This window comes from Leopardus geoffroyi, chromosome D1 (assembly GCF_018350155.1).
Source record: "Leopardus geoffroyi isolate Oge1 chromosome D1, O.geoffroyi_Oge1_pat1.0, whole genome shotgun sequence".
Lineage (NCBI taxonomy): Eukaryota > Metazoa > Chordata > Mammalia > Carnivora > Felidae > Leopardus > Leopardus geoffroyi.
The window spans coordinates 26814240-26835648 of record NC_059329.1 but is presented as its reverse complement, the minus strand read 5'-3'; the positions used below and the strand labels follow the sequence as shown (position 1 = coordinate 26835648).

The 21409-nt window shown below is 44.1% G+C and overlaps 1 protein-coding gene across 4 annotated transcripts in view; it reads right to left on the bottom strand.

Annotated features, from left to right (window-relative positions):
- Window positions 1-21409, bottom strand: part of APLP2 (amyloid beta precursor like protein 2) — an 86608-nt gene that overhangs the window by 10083 nt on the left and 55116 nt on the right. For 2 of the 4 annotated variants that reach the window (XM_045483476.1, XM_045483475.1), the window contains exons 4-12: window positions 14827-14939; window positions 13185-13381; window positions 12579-12787; window positions 11021-11188; window positions 7881-8011; window positions 6443-6517; window positions 4824-4982; window positions 3623-3751; window positions 918-1017 (exon numbers count right to left, since the gene is read on the bottom strand). In XM_045483476.1, coding sequence (XP_045339432.1) covers window positions 918-1017; window positions 3623-3751; window positions 4824-4982; window positions 6443-6517; window positions 7881-8011; window positions 11021-11188; window positions 12579-12787; window positions 13185-13381; window positions 14827-14939 — 1281 coding nt within the window. The remainder of the gene's footprint in view (window positions 1-917; window positions 1018-3622; window positions 3752-4823; window positions 4983-6442; window positions 6518-7880; window positions 8012-11020; window positions 11189-12578; window positions 12788-13184; window positions 13382-14826; window positions 14940-21409) is intronic. The other 2 variants (XM_045483478.1, XM_045483477.1) reach the window with 1 other exon arrangement.

The following is a 21409-nucleotide window of genomic DNA, read 5'->3' as shown; positions in this document are numbered from 1 at the left end:
GGTTTCTAATTTTAATAGCACATAGCAGCCAAGTAATTTTTTCTTTAGTTCATGTTCTTTTTTAAAGCATAATTCAGATCTGGTCACTCCCTAGTTTAAAGCTCTCTAACAGCTTTCCATTTATCCTAGAATAAAACCCAGACTCCTTGATTTTGCTAAAATCTCTGAACAAATTGGTCTCTGCCAACTTCTTTGGCCCCATTTCTCCCTCACTATGTTCTAGTCACACTGATCTACTCAAATGTGTCCACACTTGACTTAAACTTCAGGCCTCTGCAGTAGTCATTTCCTCTGCTAACAGTGTTTTTCCCCTTGTGGTCTTTGCATGGATGGCTCCTTCTTGTCACGTGGGTCCCAGGTGACTGCACCCAAGACAAACCCCTTGACCACCCAGCCACTCTCCACCATTCCACCCTATTTGATGCCCCCACATGGCACTCCTTTTCTTGTTTTCCTGTCTGTCTTATACTGTAACATGACCTCCAGGATATATGGTCTACACCATTTTCCCTCTGTGACACACAGTAGACACAATAAATATTTGCCAAACAAACAAACAAAAAAAGAAGACCAGAAGAGAGAGAGGAAGTGAGAATGTGTGTAAAATAGGTGCCTTGAAATGCATCAGCAATTAAGGGGGAAAGGGCAACAGGAAACTCCCCAGTCCCTTGCAATTTCACACCCTCAATTTTTCTTCCGGTAACAGAGTAAAGGTTAAGAAACTCAAGGCTCTGTGGCTCACCGCCAGTACATCTGTCCCCAGGTTACTCCTTGACCTTGCTTGCCACGTAAGCCCCAGTGAATTCCAGACCTAAACCCTGGAGTGCTAATGCCTAGCTTCCTGGCCCTTGTACCGCTGCCACCCTTGAGTCTTGGCCAAAGTCCCTCACAGACCTCAGTACAAACGCAGCACCCACCGATTTCCTCTTGGATTTCTTGGGCTACATAAGGTACTTTGTAGAGCAGTGAGAGGCTTTGGTTCCTTCTTTCTTCAATCACATGGAGATGTGTCATCACCTGGAAGTATAGTATGGTGGAGAGGCCTCGTTACCAACAGAGCCAGGCCAGGACAAAGCTTGCAGACAGGACACATGCACACACTTCCGCAAAGATCAGCGGAAAAAGTATATTCTCTGCAGAGTCCAGCAAAGCAGCCAGGCAGAGGAAATCCATTAATCCCCATCCTTATTTACTGACCACTGAAGTCTAACAGTCCCCCCTTATCTGTGGGTGGTACATTCCAAGACCTCCAATGGACGCCTGAAACTGCAGACCGTACTGAGCCCCCTGTATACTGGGGTTTTTTTCCCTGTATGACAAAGCTCGACTTATAAATTAGGCATAGGTAAGAGATTAACAATGATATAATAAAGTGGAACAATTATAATAAAGGTTATTTAATGGGGTCTCTGTTTCTCAAAATACCTTCTTATACTGTATTCACCCTTCTTGTGATAATGTGAGATGATAAAATGCCCAAGTGAAGCAAGATGAGTGACGTAGCACTGAGACATAAAGGTAGGCTACTACTGACCTCCTGATGATACATCAGGAGGATCATTCACTTCCAGGCCACGGCGGACCACAGAGAGCGAAGCCTCCGATCACGGGGGACTGCTGTATAGGAGTATGTGCAGACTGTGTGTAATACCCCTTGGCAATCTGAGAATTTATCCAGAGAGTGTTCTGAGTTAAAAACAAAATTTAAAGCCTTTCACTAGGCAGTTATTCATTTGATTTTTATATGAGGCACTTACTAACTGTAGTAATTGAGCTTAAGAGAAACCTATTTTTTTTTAACGTTTATTCATTTTAGGGGTGCCTAGGTGGCTCAGCCGGTTGAGCGTCTGACTTCGGCTCAGGTCATGATCTCGCGGCTCGTGAGTTCAAGCCCCGCATCAGGCTGTGCTGACGGCTCAGAGCCTGGAGCCTGCTTCGGATTCTGTGTCCCTCTCTCTCTCTCTAAAATGAATAAACATTAAAATTTCTTTATAAAAAAAATTGTTTTTAATGTTTATTTATTATTGAGAGACAGATGCTCAACCGACTGAGCCATCCAGGTGTCCCAAAAGAACCTAATTTGTACAATGCGAGATACTCGGTAAGGTTTTGCTGAGTGAAAGAGGGAAAGAGTCCATTTTTACCACCAGTCAGATTAGATGGGGTAAAAAAAGGAATGAAATCACTGGCTAAAAGCAGACTGGCATGGAGAGGGGGCCATTCACGGATTTTGCTTAGTGAAGTAATTGCTTGAAATGATGATCATGGTGAATAACAGAACTAGTTCATTCATATTTAACTAGGTTAGTTATTCCTTCAAAACTTTACATTGAGGTATAAATAAACCTGACTTTAAGGAGTGATAAAGTCTTATCTACCATCCCTGTTCCACGGTTCACTACCTTTTCTGAATGCAACAATTCCGGATTGTTCATACTTTTTAAAAAGGAAAAAAAAGCCATCAAAACCGGTCATTTACTTGTGAAGGTTTTGGGGTGGAAATGAAAGGTGATGTGGGCTAACGTCCACCCCAAGGCCACAGTGAGGCATGTCAGGACGGGTATGCCGGTCTGGTTACACTGGCACTTACCATGCTCGTCCTAAAGAGGGTGCTCTAAGCCAATGGATTAATTATGTGGGCTTGAAGCCATGTAACATGGCCAAACGAAAAAATAATTAAATGGAAAGATGCTTTTATTGTAGATTGATGTCTCTCTGACCTTTAAAAGCAGGGATGAAAGTAATTTAATTTTATATTTGCCATTCTTTCAATCAAGTAAATTGACGGGAAAGCACCAGAGTAATAAGTGCCTGAGAGAAAAAATGCAAATGGAAACTGAAAATGCACCACCCACAGTCTTAGCGTGTGTGGACATTGTCATATTTCAGATGAATTAAGGAGCCATTTGACTGAGGACGGTTCCTATGCCCACAGGAGAACAAGAACCACAGGGCAGGGTACTGGACATCAGTGTCCTCACGGTGAGCTGTTGAGCTCACATGAGGGGTAAGAACACCACCACACTCACATCCCAGACCAAATGCGCACATTACAATAGGCTGAACATATTCAGCACTTCCCAGAGTGTAGATAACACAACAGGGAACATGCAGAAGTTCATGTAATTCAGCAGCCAAGCTTCACTAGAACTAAGGGCTTACAGCACAGAGCGAATATCACACAGGACAGCTGGGGTTTCCCCCCGAGGTCTGCAAGGGAGAGTTCCACTTCCTGGGCCATCTGGTGTGGCACTATGAACTTGCTGGCACACAACTCATTCCCTAGTTGTTAATTTAATACACTGATCAAGGTCTCTCCTTTCCTTCTAGTCTCACTATAGAAAAATGGCTGTTTTTCTGTAAAATACTACATGATAGTCTAGTTTTTCCACTAAACTTTCAGAAACTCTTTAAGGAGAAAGGACTTAATAGAACAAAGTATGGAAAAGAGATCTTAGAAACTGTATTTTTGCAAAAACCACCTCTTGTAATTTAATAATGTCTTTGGAAACCATTTATCACTTTCCAAGCACAGCTATCAGTGTTGCCCAACCAACGGTCGAAGCGGCTTCTCCCCGCTAGAGACACTCTCCTGCGGCAATTTCGACTGTGTCTAGTGTACCTGGGATTTCATCTGGGCTGCCTTCTCTGGGTCAACAGCCAACACATGCTGGTAGTGACGGATGGTATGCAGACGGTCTTTGTTCTCAGCACGGACGTAACGCCGCAAGGCCTGGAGGACGCGATGAGGCTGCAAGAGAGAACAGCAGTTTGAATATCCGGGCACTACAGAACTGAAAACAGGCAGGAAAGCAAGGCTTAAAAAACTCACCTAAGAATGTAAAAGCCAGCCGGGCACCAAGAAGGAAAGCTGTGCTTTTTAAAGCTTTTAAGCTTCTCAAGTAAGAAGAAACTACCTTTCTACACAATGTACCAAAAACTAAGTTCCAAAGTTATGTTGGCTCCTTAAGGAACAGTATTTTCCAGAATCTCTAGCCCTCTCAATCTGTCCTCTTTCCTAAGCTCAGTGTCTGACACCTTAAATTGCAAGGTAGGCAGTCCCTGTGTCACCCAGAAAACACTCTGCTTGCTCACCTAAGAAGGATACCAATACCATTCTTTCCAGTATTTCCATCCCCCAAAAGCAAGGTAGGTTAGAGCAAAGGGATAAAGAAGCACGAGACCACCAGCACCAGGGGCTTCGATATAAGTCCCTTTACCCTTTTCTTCATAATCTTATTACAACAGCGTGTTGAAAAGGCAAGTTTTTATTCTTTGAAAGTAAAGCTACTCTAAGGGGCGCCTGGGTGGTTCAGTCGGTTAAGCGTCCGACTTTGGCTCAGGTCATGATCTCGTGGTTCGGGTTTGAGCCCCACGTCGGGCTCTGTGCTGACAGCTCGGAGCTTGGAGCCTGCTTCGGATTCCGTGTCTCCCTCTCTCTCTCTGCCCCTCCCCCACTCACAATCTGTCTTTCTCTCTCTCTCTCAAAAATAAACATTAAAAAAGCTACTATAAAAATTCAATAATTGAGTAACTACCAACCCATATCCTCAGATTATGCTTTTCCAGGGTAAGACACTTCCATATCACTGGTGGCATATGCAAGCATAAAGTGTAATGCTAAGGTGACGTAAGAACATACTAGAACATGACACCTTTTTTCCCCTCTTCTCTCCTTACCTCTCTTCCCTTGCCAGAACCCGTCATAAAAATGTAATTTTTTTGCTGACCCGTGTCAGGTCATCATACATGTTCTACACATACGCTGCTTTAGAGGAGGTGACCTCGAGGATACTGTTCTCTGGGCTCTGCACACCACTCACCCGTGGTGGGTCGGACTGCAAGGCAGCCAGGTAATTCTCCAGAGCCATGCGGCGGCGGTCATTCAGCATAGCTTCCACCCGAGCCAGGTGGGTTTCCACCAGCTGCTGCTTCTCGCTGGCTGCTTCCTTCTCTAGGGCTTTAACCATAGCTTGGAAGTGCTAAACCAAGAAGGCAGGAACAACGTGAAATTCATGGTACCTGGAGGAAGTCTAAGCAAACAGCGATACCCCAGGACTATGCCTCCTCGCCTAGAGCCTGGGTAAGCCGGTAACAGGTCCAGAAGAGTTAAGCAAGGGTAAGACAGACGTAAATATACTCTGATTGTTGTCAGGAAAATTACTTCCTAATCTAATGAGAGCATGCTAAATCTGAGGGGCGGTGGACTTCTTAGTACTTTTGCTCCTGAAATCACTAGTGTGGCAAGCCCCTATGTGGGGTTTCTCAACGTGCCCTGTGCAAGAAGGAATGCTGCCCTTTCCACATTGTGGCAAAGGCACCCAGATCCGAATCCTGAGACACAGACCAACAGGAACTATATTTTGAAATATATCCCAGTAATGCGGTAGGTTATGCTGAGTCATTCACACTGATGTCCTGAAGGGCAAGTTGTCTGTGGAAAACCTGGCCAGGCTGAAAGGTAAAGTTTAAGGCTGTGGAACTAAATTTTAAATTTCCCTGCACAGGATGCATTGGCTGCAGAGAAATTAAGTCTTAGATTTTCTAGATGATTGCTAAGAAAGAAAAGGTGTTCCAACAGAGTGTTAACCTCCTGAGAAGATTTCAGTTCATCATAAACACAAACTGATTTAAATGCAATCAGCTTTATGAAACCCAAACCAGTCTTATGAATTGCAATCCCTGTTCCTAGCAACACTCTGTTCTATTGGGGGGGTGGGGGGTGGGGTGGGTGCTGCTGCTGATTCTAATGTTACATTCTTGCAAAGCCCGAGATGAACTGGCATCACTGTTTTCTTGTCTGACTTTGACTTTTCAAGAAGTCTGTAGATAGGGGCGCCTGGGTGGCGCAGTCGGTTAAGCGTCCGACTTCAGCCAGGTCATGATCTCGCGGTCCATGAGTTCGAGCCCCGCGTCGGGCTCTGGGCTGATGGCTCAGAGCCTGGAGCCTGTTTCCGATTCTGTGTCTCCCTCTCTCTCTGCCCCTCCCCCGTTCATGCTGTGTCTCTCTCTGTCCCAAAAATAAATAAACGTTGAAAAAAAAAAAAAAAAAATCTGATTCCTTTAAAAAAAAAAAAAAGTCTGTAAATAAATAAATAAATAAATAAATAAATAAAATTCAATACTGCTGAAAAACAAGTCACAGCCTAAGAATGAAGATGAATTAAGGATTTTTGCCAGGAGAGCAGAATTAACAAACACAGCCAGCTAAGGTTTGCTTCCTGGCATGAATTAGGTACACTGGTTGGTCTGCTTTCCTTCTACCATTGGTGATCAATTCTAGAGAATGCTAGTTGGGGGGTGGGGGTGGGGAGGGGGAAGACAGTTAAAAATTCCTGTAAGATAAGCTCTCAACTAAGCGAAAAGGTGTCAAACGGTAATTTCCTGGGAATGTGGCTCTGACTGGACTTCAGAGGTTATGTCCCTGGAAAACACATCTTACCTGAATGAGAGTCTGCCTCTCTGCTTTCGGGAGGTTCTTGGCCTGAAGCTCAGCCTCTTCCCATTCTTTCTTTACCTAGAAAAAGGTCAAAGCCAGTAACACCAGAGAGTCATCTCTAAAACAATCCCCCCATTTTCTAACAATACCGCCAGGCCCTGAAATCTAATGTAGGAAACTGTGCAAAAGGAAATCGCCTCATGTGACCCCTCACAAGCTCACGGCAGTTTTAGCTCCTTCACAGAATTACTGTCTCAGAAGGTCCTGGACTCCAACCATCAGCAAACGGAGCCTCAATTCCATGACCTCCCCATTCTATAACCCCGGGCAAGTTATTTAAAAGTCTCTGTGCCTTGGGGCGCCTGGGTGGCTCAGTCAGCTGGGCTTCAGACTTTGGCCCAGGTCATGATCTTGCTGGTCCCAAGTTCTAGCCCCACGTCAGGCTCTGTGCTGCCAGCTCAGAGCCTGGACCCTGTTTCAGATTCTGTGTCTCCCCTTCTCTCTCTGCTCCTCTCACACTCTGTCTCTCTCTCAAAAATAAATAAACGTTAAAAAAATTTTTTTTAAAAAGTCTCTGTGCCTTAGTCTCCTCACACACATAAAAAAGGGGGTGGGGGTGGGGCGCATTTAATCCTACTTCTCAGAACTGTTTGGATAAAATAGAGTCAACAAACATTTCCAAAAGTACAAGCCTGGCACATGGTAATGTATGAGATTTTAGGTGGTCTTCAGACCTAAGAAATTCTTTTCAATTTTCTTTCAGTCTTTCTCAGTAACTAGGAGAAAGCTGCACTATGGTGCTCATGTTGCTCTAACACTTGTAACTTTTTTAAGAAAGCATCCCGAGGGGCGCCTGGCTGGCTCAGTCAGTGGAGCGTGTGACTCTTGATCTCGAGGTTGTAAATTCAAGCCCCACACCGGGTGTAGAGGTTACTTAAAAATAAAATCTTAAAAAAAAAAAAGAAAAAAGAAAGCATCTCGAGACTCAGAGCCTTCAGCAGACAACAGTATCTAAGCTAGAATATACTAATACAGGTTTGCTTTCATCTAATATATTTTTACATTTACCTAGTTCTAAATGGCAAATGATACTAGCTTTCTGTTTACAACAATGATACAAATTTTCCCTCCATAGAAGAAAAAAATTTTTAAAGCCAGTTAATAGCAAGGAAAAATAACAAGAACATAATGGTTACAGGAAGTACTCCGCAGTCTGAACCCAATAAGCACTCAGAGGCTAATTATATTATCATGGAGATGGAGGTGGGGCAGAGGGGAGGGGTTAGTCACACCCAGAAGGGAGAGCTGCTTATACTCTCACACTTCACCTGTCCTAACACAGAGTGACAATCTAGGAGGGCGGTGACCCTTCTCTTCCACTATGAAAACCCTACTACCCAGTGCCGAACACCTGGAACAGAAGGGGAGTGCCAAGGTTTACCCTGTCCATTCGGTTGCGGTGCCGTATTTCCAGCTGCTCCTTAGCCTTCTGGAAGCGGGCATGTTCGTTATCGTCTGCAGAGGTCTCGAAATACACATCAACATCATTGGTTGGCAGAGGAGTTGGGGGAACTGGAACAAAACAAGAGGGGGTTCCCTTTGGGGGCCAGGCCCAACACTGAAAGTGCACTGTGCCCTAGGAAAGAAATCAAACTGAGGACCTGCAGAACAGACTAGTTTATCTCGCACCTCGCTCACGGTACAAGGTGCTCCTGTCTGCCAAGACTCCACTTGGTTAGAGCGCACTGCTCCCCTTTCCTTCTGTGACATTCAGCCACCAGGCCAGTCCGTGCCCCCTTGGTGTCCTTGGCATCTACTTAAGGCTTCAGGGGAAGAAAAGGAAATCACTTCTACATCTTCCCTCAGTTCCTGAAATCTTAGAACCTAACAACGAATTACTTATTGCTGTCACTGATCGCTTCTGGCCAGAGACAAGGGCAGACATCAGGCCTGCAAAGGCAACTTCCACAAAAGCTCCATTTTGAAAGAAACTTTAGTGCTGCATGCTCTTTGCATGTAGACTGGGTAGGCAAAGTCCAAACTGCTCTAGCTATAGTTTTTTTAGTTTCCAATATGACTGAACAAGTCTTAGCCCTTCATATCAAGGATGAGGGACAACATTAAGTTGCTGTATTTGACAAGGATTCACCACAGTGTGAAGACACGCTGGGCTTGCTGGCCTTCCCAGGCCTTCACCCACTAGAGGGGAAACCCATTAGAATACCCTTTCCTCACTGCTCCTCAAGCGGAAGGTCTCACTGACCCCAGGCAAGTGGGTATCTGCACAGGGAGCTTAACCCCCCAAAGGAAAGGTTTGAGAGGACAAGTTTACCTGCTCAACCCCTAAAGAAATCCCTATGAAAAACTCTTATTAGCCCAGTTCACTCCCAATTTCCCAAGCCAGGGAGGACGGATAGAAAACTTACTTGTACAATTTGCTGTATCATAATATTAGAGCTCATGGACAGCAAATACCAAACCCAACAAATTTCAGTTCAGAGAGAATGAAGTTCACCTAATTTCCAGAACTGCATAACTGTAATACGACACTAAAACAACTAAGACAACTGTAGACCTGACAAATGTCACTACAAATCAGCCAGCCACTCCAAAGTTCTTCCGTCAAGGCATTTTTACTTAGCTCTAAACCTAAAAGCTGTAACTAAAATCTTGTCAAAGATATTTGGCTCCTACATAAGCTAAAGAGGATCACCACAGCCAATTTTCAGATTAACTAAATTAGAATATACAGCTTCACAAACCACATTCCCCGATACTCAAAAGTTCAGCTGAGAGAATTTCAAAGCACTGAAGTCCATCAGTGCCAATGAGCACGTTGCCATCAGCAACACACATCTGCAGCTTAAAGGCTTGTGTGTTGGAGACAGTCTTTGGTTCGTATCACTGGGCTAGGTAAAGATTATACAAAACCCAAGCTGCCTCCACCCCCGGGAAGAAAAAGGGAAAGGCATTGCAGCCCAAGAGGTCTGGCTCTGAAGATGCGAGGGCACCCACCCTTCTGTCCCTATGAAAACTGGCTCACAAAACCAGCACATCCGCCCACCTCAGACCCCTTCAGAGGGGAGCACAAACTTGGCCGGTGGCACAGTGATACTTCTGGGCTCTCAGAACACTCAAGCCGGGGACCCCACAAGTACATGAACACAATTTCTCTGTGGCAAGTCCTCCCAACTACACGCATCAGGAAACTACAATTTTGCAAACTGGAAAACCACTAACGCTCTGGAGAAGTGCCACCCCACAGCACCTTATGGCACTATCTATCTGACCCTTTACGGGAACAACTACCTCCCATATTCAGTGAAATCTTTAATGACCCCTGATTCCTCAGGCTTCACTCCCAAATAATGTCTTGTTGCCCCTTATTTTAAGTAATTTTATAAAATAGGAAATACCACAATAATTTCTGTCTCCACATCTTTCCTGAATAAAAGTTTCTGCCATCAAAGTTCCCTCAGGACTCATTCTGTTTCCACATTTTCAATGATTTCTAATAAAAACAGTCTCTCCACAGAGCAGCAGCTGGAGTGGAGGTGCTAAAGCACACCATATAATATTAAGATTTAAAAATCCTTTGGGCGGGGGAGGAAAAAGGAACAGGGAGGTATTTGAATGAAAATCCACCAGAAGCGACAGCCAAAAATCGTAAGAGCAAATACCAGGAACGACCAGCAATTCATTATTCTAACGAGTTCCAGAATCAGAACCAAGAAATGAGTGTCCAGCCTGAGGATCTTCCAAACCCATGGGCTAGCACTGCAAGATAAGAGAAAGAGGGCCTTAGAAAGGAAGAGGGGGTAACCACGGAGAAAAGCAAAGCTTCTCCTACCCATGTCTAAGTAAACCCAACTCAGCTGAACCACTGAATTTCCTCCGTCACCAAAGGACACACGAACTAAAATTCTTTCACTTCCTAAAGCTCTGCATGATCCAACATTGCCAAACTATCGGAAAAACAGTTACCACCACTCAGCTGCAGAACTCTCCCCACAGAACGCAGACAGCAAGAGATTTCAGGACTCCGGACTCCCAGGAGTATTCCTGGTGTCCCTCGTGTGAAGAGCAGTGTCCCCCTCAGCCAACATGCACCATGGGGGTGGGCGACAGGGTAGCTCAAGGACGAGAATGGGAGGAAAGAACGGAAACAAGAATGTGCAGAACTCATGGCTGATCTGCTCACCCCTGTGCCTTTCAACTAGACACAGCCAAGGGTAAGGCTGCTGTCCCAAGCAACACAGAAGCCCTCCAGGGGCCCACAGACACAAGGAAGGAAAAGAAAGAACAGGCCCCTGGGCTCTCTGCTGTGCCAGGGAGGGGATACGCCACCACCACCACCACCAGACCCACGGTGAGCACGGACGTACAAAACTGGGCTCACGACTGCCAACAGGAAAGCAGAGCCTAGGTCTAGAAAGCACAGAGATGAGGGGAAAACGACTGACAGCCAACACCTGAGTCGGCAAGGGAGCACGACACAGACGCGGTCACAGGGACGGCCGGGAGAGACAGAACGCCGGACAGGACAGAGCCGCTGCACGAAGCCAGCGTGCCGGGACTTACTCATCGCTTTACACACAGCCATACAATAATCCTCAGACTCAAAATTGTTCCTGTTGCCTCCGCAGCCGCCATATATAAAGCGCACGCACTTTCCCTTGGAGAGGTCGAAGTACCAACGAGGCATCACGGCCCGGCAGGGCCCCGTCATCGCCTCCTGGGAGCAGACAGCTGTGTGAAAACGGTCAGAGCGTCAGCGGGACAGAGGCAGCAGCTTTGATCACACTGCTACGGGTGGGAGGAGGACAGGCCAGGCCACATGCTCAACGACCTGCTGAATGTCAGCGGAGGCCAAGACTGGGCGGACCCCAAGCGCCCTGGTGGACCATCTCACCGACTCAAGCCCGGCCTTCCTGAGGACGTAGTCGTTTTTCTGTCCTGACTGTAGTAAAAACACTTAGGAACTGAAAACAGTGTTTTTCACACTGTCTTGAGTCTAGACTGACAGAGACGAATTCTGTGTCTCACAGCTCTGTGAGCCTCCCACTTCTGAGATATTTGCCTGATTTGTTGATTGTCGTATCAAGGATCAAAGGAGACCAATGGGGGTGAAGAGGCTGTTTTACTGGTGATAACTATAGGAAATGCTACTTAAGTGCCTGGATTGCACACATGTACATTTTCACTTTCTTCAAGATGACTCAGAAACTTCTAGACTGTCGGGGTGCCTGGGTGGCTCAGTTGTTTAAGCATCCAACTTCAGCTTAGGTCATGATCTCGCGGTCCGTGAGTTCGAGCCCCGCGTCGGGCTCTGTGTTGACAGCTCAGAGCCTAGAGCCTGCTTTGGATTGTGTGTCTCCCTCTCTCTCTGTCCCTCCCCCACTCATGCTTTGTCTCTCTCTCTCTCTCTCTCTTTCTCTCTCAAAAATAAATAAATGTTAAAAACAAACAAACAAACAAACATCTAGACTGTTAAGTATTTCCCCTACAGGGAGTCCCAAATAATTCTTCAGATCTTAAATGGCATCAGATAGACACTCTCCAGGAGGCTGCATGTAAATGGCTCTAGATGGTCTTTTTTTTTTTTTTTTTTTTTGAAATGACAGGATGAAAAAACTGCTGGGCCTGATTCCTCACCAGTAGGTCATTAAAGGCCACCCTCCCAGTCACAGGCATCTTTCTGGTGGACCAACAGGGCAGCATACGGATGGGAACACACACTCAAGAAAAGATCCAAGGAAGTTAATTTCATTGTAGAAGGTCAGGGCTTTAGAAGTACTGAGGAGGGGGCTCCCCTTGGGGAGAGAATGTTGCAGGCTCCATGTGGAAGAATCCTGCCCAAGTGTAAACCATGTATCTTCTCCCTTATCCTCTGGGTCCCTGTTCTCTAGTTCAGTCCTTATAATGCCAACAACAGTTTCTGACTCAATCCTGGGTCCCTCCCTGACCGTGTCAGCAGCTTGGCCACCGAGCGCTAAGATGGCACCACCAGCGGGCTGGTGAGCGGATTTCACTCCAGCATCCAGGAGTGCCGCCTCTCCCTCTGTGACTTACCTGTGATGAATGCAGTCCAAAATTGTAAGCAAATAATTACCAGATGGATTTTAATACATCAGGTTACCTTTAACGTCGTGAGTAATCTCCTTTTCTGAAACTGTCCCGTCGCTGCTGGGTTCGGTAGGGTTCTCTTCGTTGTAGTCATCGCCTTTAAAGGTGTCGTAGTAGTAATCACGGTCTTCCACCACCTCCTCCCCTTCTTCCTCATCCCCGTCATCCTCATCCACAGCTGCTTCTGTGAAGTCCTCCAAATCTGCTTCGGTAGGAAATTCACTAAAGGTCACAACAGAAAAGGAAGGTTAAGACCAATTCCTGTGTGCAAAGCACAACAATGATTCTCTTCCCTATGCTGAAACACAAAAACAGAGACAGGAAATAAGCTCAACTCACGTTTAGCTGTGCCACTACAGCCCTCAGCCCAGCTACAGCTGGGGAGGAGGAGGGGAGGAGTAAGTGGGCAGGCAATGCATTAGCCTGCAGAAAATACCGTGGCCACAGAATAGGAAGCTGAGAGCCACTGGCAGTCCTTCAATCAGCTAGGGCGACAATGAAAGGCCAGCTGGCTCAATGCCAACACGAACAAGGGAATGCCCACTTTATCCAGAAGGGAGGGAGCGGCAGCCCACCGCCACCAGCAAAACAATCGCACAGGTATAGAAGAAGAATTTACCTTTTGTAAATATCATAGTCTTCCTCTTCATCCTCTTCCTCTTCTTCCTCCTCATCCTCCTCCTCTTCTTTTGACACAGTCGATTCAATAGTCTTTGTCTGAGGGCAGCACACATATTCAGTGCCATGAAACTGGTCTACCCCACACGGCAGCAGCATGCCATAGCGATATAAGGTCATCCCCTCAGTCAGACAGGCCTGAAAGAAACCCACAGATCCAACATCAGAACATTAATAAATTTGGTCAAATAGTCCCCCATCACTAGCTTCATCCAAAAGAAACCTCTATCAGCGCCTGGGTGGCTCAGTTGGTTGAGTGTCCAGCTTCAGCTCAGGTCATGATCTTGCTGTCCGTGGGCTCAAGCCCCGCATCAGGCTCTGTGCTGACAGCTTGGAGCCCGGAGCCTGCTTTGGATTCTGTGTCTCCCTCTGTCTCTGACCCTCCCCTGTTCATGTTCTGTCTCTGTCTCAAAAATAAAAATATTATAAAAAATAATAATAAAAAAACAAAAGAAACCCCTATCAAATCACTATGTAAAGCATTCTCTCACAGACACACAAATTTTCTGTCAACAAGTTGTGATGCTATTATTTTAAGAAGATTTACAAATTTTGCTTAACTTGCAATGGAGAATCATCATCTGGGCCAGAAACAACAAAAGCCCACAGTTAGAAAAAAATTAAGGAAAAGGGAGCTCTTCTAGTACTTATCAATGCCGGCTAAAGGCGGTCAGTGATAATTTACATTCCTCACTGTGAGGGCATTGTGTCAGAATCTGACCAAAGAAACTGACTAGAGATCCAACTTAACCACAGAAGACAAGTATAAGAAAGGGTACTTTTCCTCACTGGAAAAATGAAATGGCATCCAATCCTATGAGGATACATGTCAAGACATAGATTTTCTAGAATTGGCTATTTCTACCCTAAGGCCCTAAGGCTTGGGATGGCCTCCTTGGAAATCCCACGGACAGCATCCTTGCTTAACAATCTTTTCAACATCCTTAACTTTAGGAGCTGGATTGTCAACACTGTATTTCTCTATAAAAATACCCTCCCAAATATTTTTATTTAAAAAAAATTTTTTTTAATTTTAGTGCTTATTTATTTTTGAGAGACAGAGACAGAGTGTGAGTGGGGGAGGTGCAGAGACAGAGGGAGACACAGAATCGAAAGCAGGCTCCAGGCTCTGAGCTGTCAGCAGGGGCTTGAACTCATGAACCACGAGATCATGACCTGAGCCGCAGTCAGACGCTTAACCGACTGAGCCACCCAGGCACCCCTAAAAAAAATTTTTTTAAGTTTGAGAGAGAGAGAGAGAGACAGCATGTGTGAGTGGGGGAGGGGCAGAGAGAGGGGGGAGAGAGAATCCCAAGCTGGCTCCACACTGTCCATGCAGAGCCTGAAGCGGGGCTTGAACTCATGAACCATGAGATCATGATCTGAGCCAAAACCAAAAGTCAAAGGCTTAACCATCTGAGCCACCCAGGTGCCCCCAAATATTTTTAACTTAGAAGATACAAGTAATTGCAAACTTTGAAGAGGGAAAATAAAAGCAATTTGAAATCATGAGGAGGTTTGGAAGAAAATGTTACTTTCTTTCTCTCTTAACAAGGAAAACAACACATGATCCATTCTTTTACCTCTTTAACTACAGTGTGCCAATGCTGGTGATTCTCGCACACCTCCATCCGCTCTTTGTGGAAAAACTGGCACTTTTCTGGAACGAGTAGAACATCACTTACGAATTCACCCACTGGAAAAGAGAAAGCATTGTTATAAGCAAATCTGATCATGATTTGAGGTAGAAAGGACCCTCGCTGCAGATCAGGGCAGCTACACAGTCAGGTGTGCACAGGAGCAGTCTCTAATTTATATAAGTTGATGTCCCTCTCTCATCTTCAAAGGTCAGCTGGATGTTACAGCTCCAGGTAAAGCAGCTACAAGAGCTCAACATCCTGTTCAGGTCATGATGCCTGGGACTTTCCTCACTCTTCCTGGACTCCAATCCCTTACAGTCCAGTTGCAGGGCTATCAGAATACAGGAGGGGTGGAACAGGAATAGGAATTCCCCCCCACCCCCCGATTCCATGATCTCAAATGCACACAGATACTCCCCACCACCTTTGAGTTCACATTAATTAATATTCCTAGCCTCCTACATCCCTATTTCTGCCCACATTATTTCTAACAACAATATCCCCAAGAAACTAAGACCAGGTGTTCCTTTGAAGTACAGATGAATCTTACTTTGGTCCTTTTGTGTACCTAAAAACATGTAGCTCTAAGACAAAGCACCACTGATTTAGGGAAGACTCATCGATAGAAGGGAATGGGTACCTTTGCAATCCAAAACTCTGGCAGACACTACTTTAAGAGGGTGACCAGCTTAACATCACCAATGGTGACAAGCTGATATATGTGATGTCCTAAGAAGAAAATCTCACTGGGGCACCTGGGTGGCTCAGTTGGTGGAGTGTCCAACTCTTGACTTTGGCTCAGGTCGTTGTCTCACAGTTCTTGTGTTTGAGCCCCACATCAGGTCTGCGCTGACAGCGCATACATACCCTGCTTGGGATTCTCGGTCTCCCCCCCCTTCTCTGCCCTTCCCCTGCTCACGTTCTCTCTCTCTCTCTCTCTCTCAAAAATAAACAAACATTAAAAAAAGAAGAAAATATCACTACCCAGTTTTTCTGCCAAAAATGTGTTATTTGAATCTAATCATGATAAAACAGTAAGACAAATTCAAATTCAGGGATATATTTAAACAAATGGCCTAAACTAAAAAAATACCATTGTTGTGAAAGATTTAAAAAAAAAAGTTGATTGGGGAACTGTTGCAGACCAAATGTAATAGTTCAATCCTTTTTAAAGGAAAGCTATAAAGGACACTATTTGGATAGTTAGAGAGAAATTGCCCAAAGTGTGATTACTGTATCGTAGTTATGTTAGAGAATGTCCTTGCTCTTAGGAGAAACAAGCTGAATATTTAGAAGTAAATTTTCACAATGTCCCAACTTACTTTCAAAGGGTGTAATAACAACAATAAAAGATACGTAAGATGCGCACACACACACAGAGTGAGAGAAGACAAAATCAGAGAACCCAGGTAAAGAGTACAGAAGTATTCACGGTTACGTTTTTTTTCTATAGGTCTAAAACCTTTCAAAAATAAAAAGCTGTGAGGAAAATATACATAGTTGTTTAAAAAACAGATGATCTTTTAGAAATACACACAAATATTTACAGGAAAAAAAAATATTATCTGTGATGTGTTTCCAAATAATCAAGAGTAGGTGGGTGGGATTGTCCACAGACAACGTAAAAGTGGCTCATGAACTAATGATTGCTGCATAGCTGGCCAATGGGTACATAAGGGTTAACAGTATTATTTTTCTCTTTTGGACATGTTTGTACATTCCATAATAAAAAGTTAAAAATTCATGTATCTCTGGGGCGCCTGGCTGGCTTAGTCAGTAGAGCATGTGATGACTCTTGATTGCAAGGTCGTGAGTTTAAGCCCCACGTGGGGCATAGAGCTAAAATTAAAAAAAAAAAAATTCATATATCACGGGAGCATCACCCAGAGATTCTGATTCAGTAGGTCTAAGGTAGGATTCAGTAATTTTCATTGAACAAGCATTCCAGGAGATTCTGATGCATCACCAATATGCTCCATACAGGGTCTAAGTGGAGGAAAACAAAGAGAGGGAGAGAGGTGTGTGCTTAGTTCAGGAAGAGATGTAGTAAGTGGGGGCAAGGGAAAGGAAGCAGGCAGGCTAACCTCTGAGATTCTCTTTTCTTTTTTCTTTTTTTAAAGAAGGAAGCATAGAATATGAAAGTAATCTGGCCTGAGAAAGGTCATAGGGCTTTGACCTTAATGCAAAGTCTGTGTAGACCCCCCCAAGCTCATCATCATGGCCTGGTTCTCCAGGACCCCTCAGCCTCGGGCCTCAGTCTGTGGGCACTATACAAGTCAATCCTTCTGTGACCCATGTGACAAGCGAAAGGAGTCCTTAATCTACTTTAAGGGGGAAGATGTGCTGTGACATTACGCTGGGGCAGTAAAAACAGCCTCCCCACTTCAGAACTTTACACAGGGTGGTGATGTTTCACGCCACTATTAGTACAGGGAATTTGGAAGCCAATTTCCTCATGCAGGAACACAAAGTAAGTTAGACATAGTGTTGCCTTGAGGCCCTCAAAGGCTCTAGGGAGGTAGAACATGTACACTTTTCCAATCAACTAGACACAATGCTTAAAAAATCCAAAATCCTCACGATAAATGAGGATGTGCCTCTACTAGAAGAAACAATCCTGATATTCAACCAAGTAGAAATTACTTAAACCCTGACACCCAACCACCAACTCATATTGTATTAATGTGATTATGCTGTATTGACTAGGCAATTTTATATTTAGTTTATGACAAAAAGCAACAAAAGAGTGTATTAACGAACAGTGTGTATAGGGTTAAATGTCAGGGTTCTATTTCAGCACCATCATTATCAGCAGAATGGTTTTAGGCATAAAGAAGGTTAACTTACTTATTAACCTTTCTGTGCCTCGATTTCCTTATCCTGTGTGATGATAAATGACATAATAATATAATACAACACCTGAAAAGCTTAGAGCTGATTCTGGTACACAGTAAGCACTAAGCAGTATGTAAGTGTGCTAGTTCTAATTACTGATGGTAATGTTGGTAAGTCTTGAGTTAAGTAACTAGTTTTATACACAGCAAACTATATATACAACCACAGTTATCATACAGAAATCTACAATTTGTTAAAACATCAATTTTATGTTTACAATTGCAACATCAGAAAAACATTTAAAACAGCAATTTTAGGGGCACCTAGGTGGCTCAGTCAATTAAGGGCCCAACTCTTGATTTGGCTCAGGGCATGATCTCACAGTTCATGGGTTCAAGCCCCACGTCCGGCTCTGTGCTGAAAGCGTGCAGTCTGCCTGGGACTCTCTCTCGCTCTCTCTTCTCTCTTTCCCCTGCCCCTTATCCTCAGCTCGTGCTCTTTCTCTCTCTCAAAATAAGTATTTTTTTTTTAACCCAGCAATTTTATTACTATATATCTAGTCTACAGAGGTAATAAACAAACCAGGTTTTTAAAAAATACAGTGGGGGGCACCCGGGTGGCTCAGTAGGTTGAGCATCAACCTTTGTCATGATCTCATGGTTCGTAGGCCTGAGCCCCACTGCTGAGGCTCACTGCTGTCAGCCTGTCAGAACAAAGCCCGCTTTGGGTACTCTGTCCCTCTCTCTCTGCCCCTCCCCCGCTGGCACTCCCCTAAAAATAAATAAATATTTTAAAAATCAATAAAAAACAGTGGAAAAAATACTAACAGAAACACACAGTGGAATACTATATATTGAGTTAAAATGAATGAAATCTACTTGGATCACACCTTAGATACACCCCAAAATGATGTAAAGTAAAAGCAAGTTGTAAAAGTGATGTCAGGTACAGAATGATACCATTTATGTAAGCTTAAAAACACAAAAACAAATGGTTGATAGAAACATCTGTATACAGCAAAAGTATAAAAACATGCGTGAGACAGAGGGAAGCCGGGGATGGGTGGGTGGGTGAAACAGGGGATGGGGATTAACAGCACACTTATCATGATGAGCACTGAGTCAGGTACAGTGGTTAAATAATTTTAAAAAGAAAGAAAGAAAGAAACATACTCCATATCCCTAACCTTCCTCCTTCACCCTGGTTAACTCCTTAAGGCTAAGTCTATACAAATAAAGGCAAAGAACCATACAGATATGTTGATGTATCTCCCTAAGAACAGCACATAATAGATGTTTAAATCTAAATATTAAAAGAAAAAAAAAAGCAAAAAACAAGGCAGCATATGTGGTATGATCTCTTTTAGGAAGAAAAAAATGCATTTAAAGATACACATATTTCTGTATGTGTCCAAAGAAAAAAGTCTTGTCTATATACACCAAAATGTTAATCATGGTGTAGAAACTGGAAATTATTTTTGCTTCCCCCACGTTCTTTTATTGAAAAATGAAATTAAGCATGTAAACTAAAGAGGAACACATTTCAATCCCAACATTTGTTTTCTGGCATTTTCACTGTTACTTTTTTTTTTTTTTTTTTTTGCCTTTGCTACATTTATCAGAAGCTTCTATGAAAAAAAAAAAACTGATTTAGGCAGATCAATATTACTGTTTTATAGACGAACACTGAAAATGGTTTGGTCTCAGTTTAGAATTTTACCGAAGTTTGTTAACAATCTTCAATTTAGTCAGTTAGGTTGTAATAGATAATGGCCACAATTTCGCAAGTCACGGGACACAGAAGGTTATAGAGTTTTCGCTATTTTAAAAAGCTGAGGAATGAATATGGCAATTTAACAAAACCTAAACCTACAGGATTTCGCTTAAGCTGCATTTATGATCTATCTCCAACCCCCATCCATTCCCTAGGATTCTGTTTCTTTTCCATATCACGTCCATCCATCAAGGCCATGATAGCCATCAGGTTTTAGAGCTCTTCCAGAGTTACTGAAATTCCTTTTAAAAATAACAAAGGTTGTTATTCCCCACTTGGGGAAGCCCTCAGCAGCACCAACACTCACACACAGTTTTTAAAAACCTACTGCGAAAGTACTCTACAGCTGCGAACAGCTGGAAGACCGTTTCAGTTATGGGGCTCATGGAAGTGGTAGTAACCAGGTGGGAGAAGATAGCCTTCTGTCATGAGAGGGAGCCCAAGAATCAACCTGACCACCCACTGCAATTTCCCGTGAGGTATAGCAGCTATCCCTAGATGTCCCTGAGGTCAATAGGGCTCTGATATTAAAGACCCAAGATAATTCTCGCAAGCGAAAACACACAAGGGTCCGTGCTGGGAACAGGGCAAACGTGAATTCAAAGGTAGAAGCTGCCTTGCAAACAGACACCTGCAATGGGCAAGTGAGAGACCACGGTGCACGGTTGCTGAAGACGGCCCCCAAAGCCTCTGAGAATGAGAACTGTCTTTGGCAGTGCTCACATCACAGTAACGCTCTGTCCAGATCTCCATCCAAAAATAACCCAAAACAAAAACAGTCACGGGCTTACAAAGCCCTCTTCTTTTGGTGTAGAAGCCAGCCTACAGATAAATGTCAGAGATGACTAACGCCTTCCCCCAAAATACCAGCAGTTTCACTTCTTCGCACATCACCAACTCTGTCCTACTTGGAACATCCTACCTACGTACCTACCTACCTACCCACCCACCTAAAATGTTAGAGATAAACAGGAGTCGATTAGTAGTAACCTATGATATAAGGTCATTTTGAAGAGAGAGAAGACTGAACTGACACAGCAGGTTCAAAGTCACACTGATGGGTGATTAAGCATCAGAAGAGGGCAGGGCTGAGTGACACGAACACAGACGCGGGTGGGCAGTGCGACACCAGGTGATGCAACCACTACTTAGCAACCTGAATTCATTCTCAAACTGCTTTCCAAGCATGGTAATCAGGACACATCGCTCTTCCCTCATCCGAGCAAAAACAATGACAGACAAAACTGGTGCCTGAGGACACAGGTAAGGACGCTGGAATATCCAAGCCAATTAACACAGGCAACCCAACCACTATAGACAAATCCTGTTCCCAGTTTCCATTTCCACACCTTCTGGTCTATCCACCTACGATTTAGGTTTACTAGGCAGTACTAGTATGTTGTTTTTCTTTTCTTAAGTAAGCTCTGTGCCCAATGTGGGGCTTGAGCCCACAACTCTGAGGTCAACAGTTGCATGCTCCACTGATGGAGCCGACCAGGCGCCCCATTAGGCAATATTATCTTAAAGGGGGGTCCTAGGGCTGAGGCTAACCATACTACTACATCACTTTACTCCAACATGAGGTATTCATCTTAACACGTACAAAGGCAGCTACTGCAGTTACTTCTGGTGAATAAAATGCACAGAACTTACTTTTAACTGTGTCCATTTTTAGTACAGTTTGTACGTTAAAAGAATTGTGTGTGGTTGTATAACTCACTGAATATACTATAAATCATTAAACTGTATACTTTTAAATGGGTGAATTACAAAGAGTATGAATTATATCTCAACAAGCTCGTTCAAAAAAAAAAAAAAAAGGTACAGGCACTTGGGTGGCTCAGTCAGTTAAGCATCCAGCTCTTGGTTTCAACTCAGGTTATGCTCTCCCCGTTTGTGTGATAAGCCCCAAGTTGGG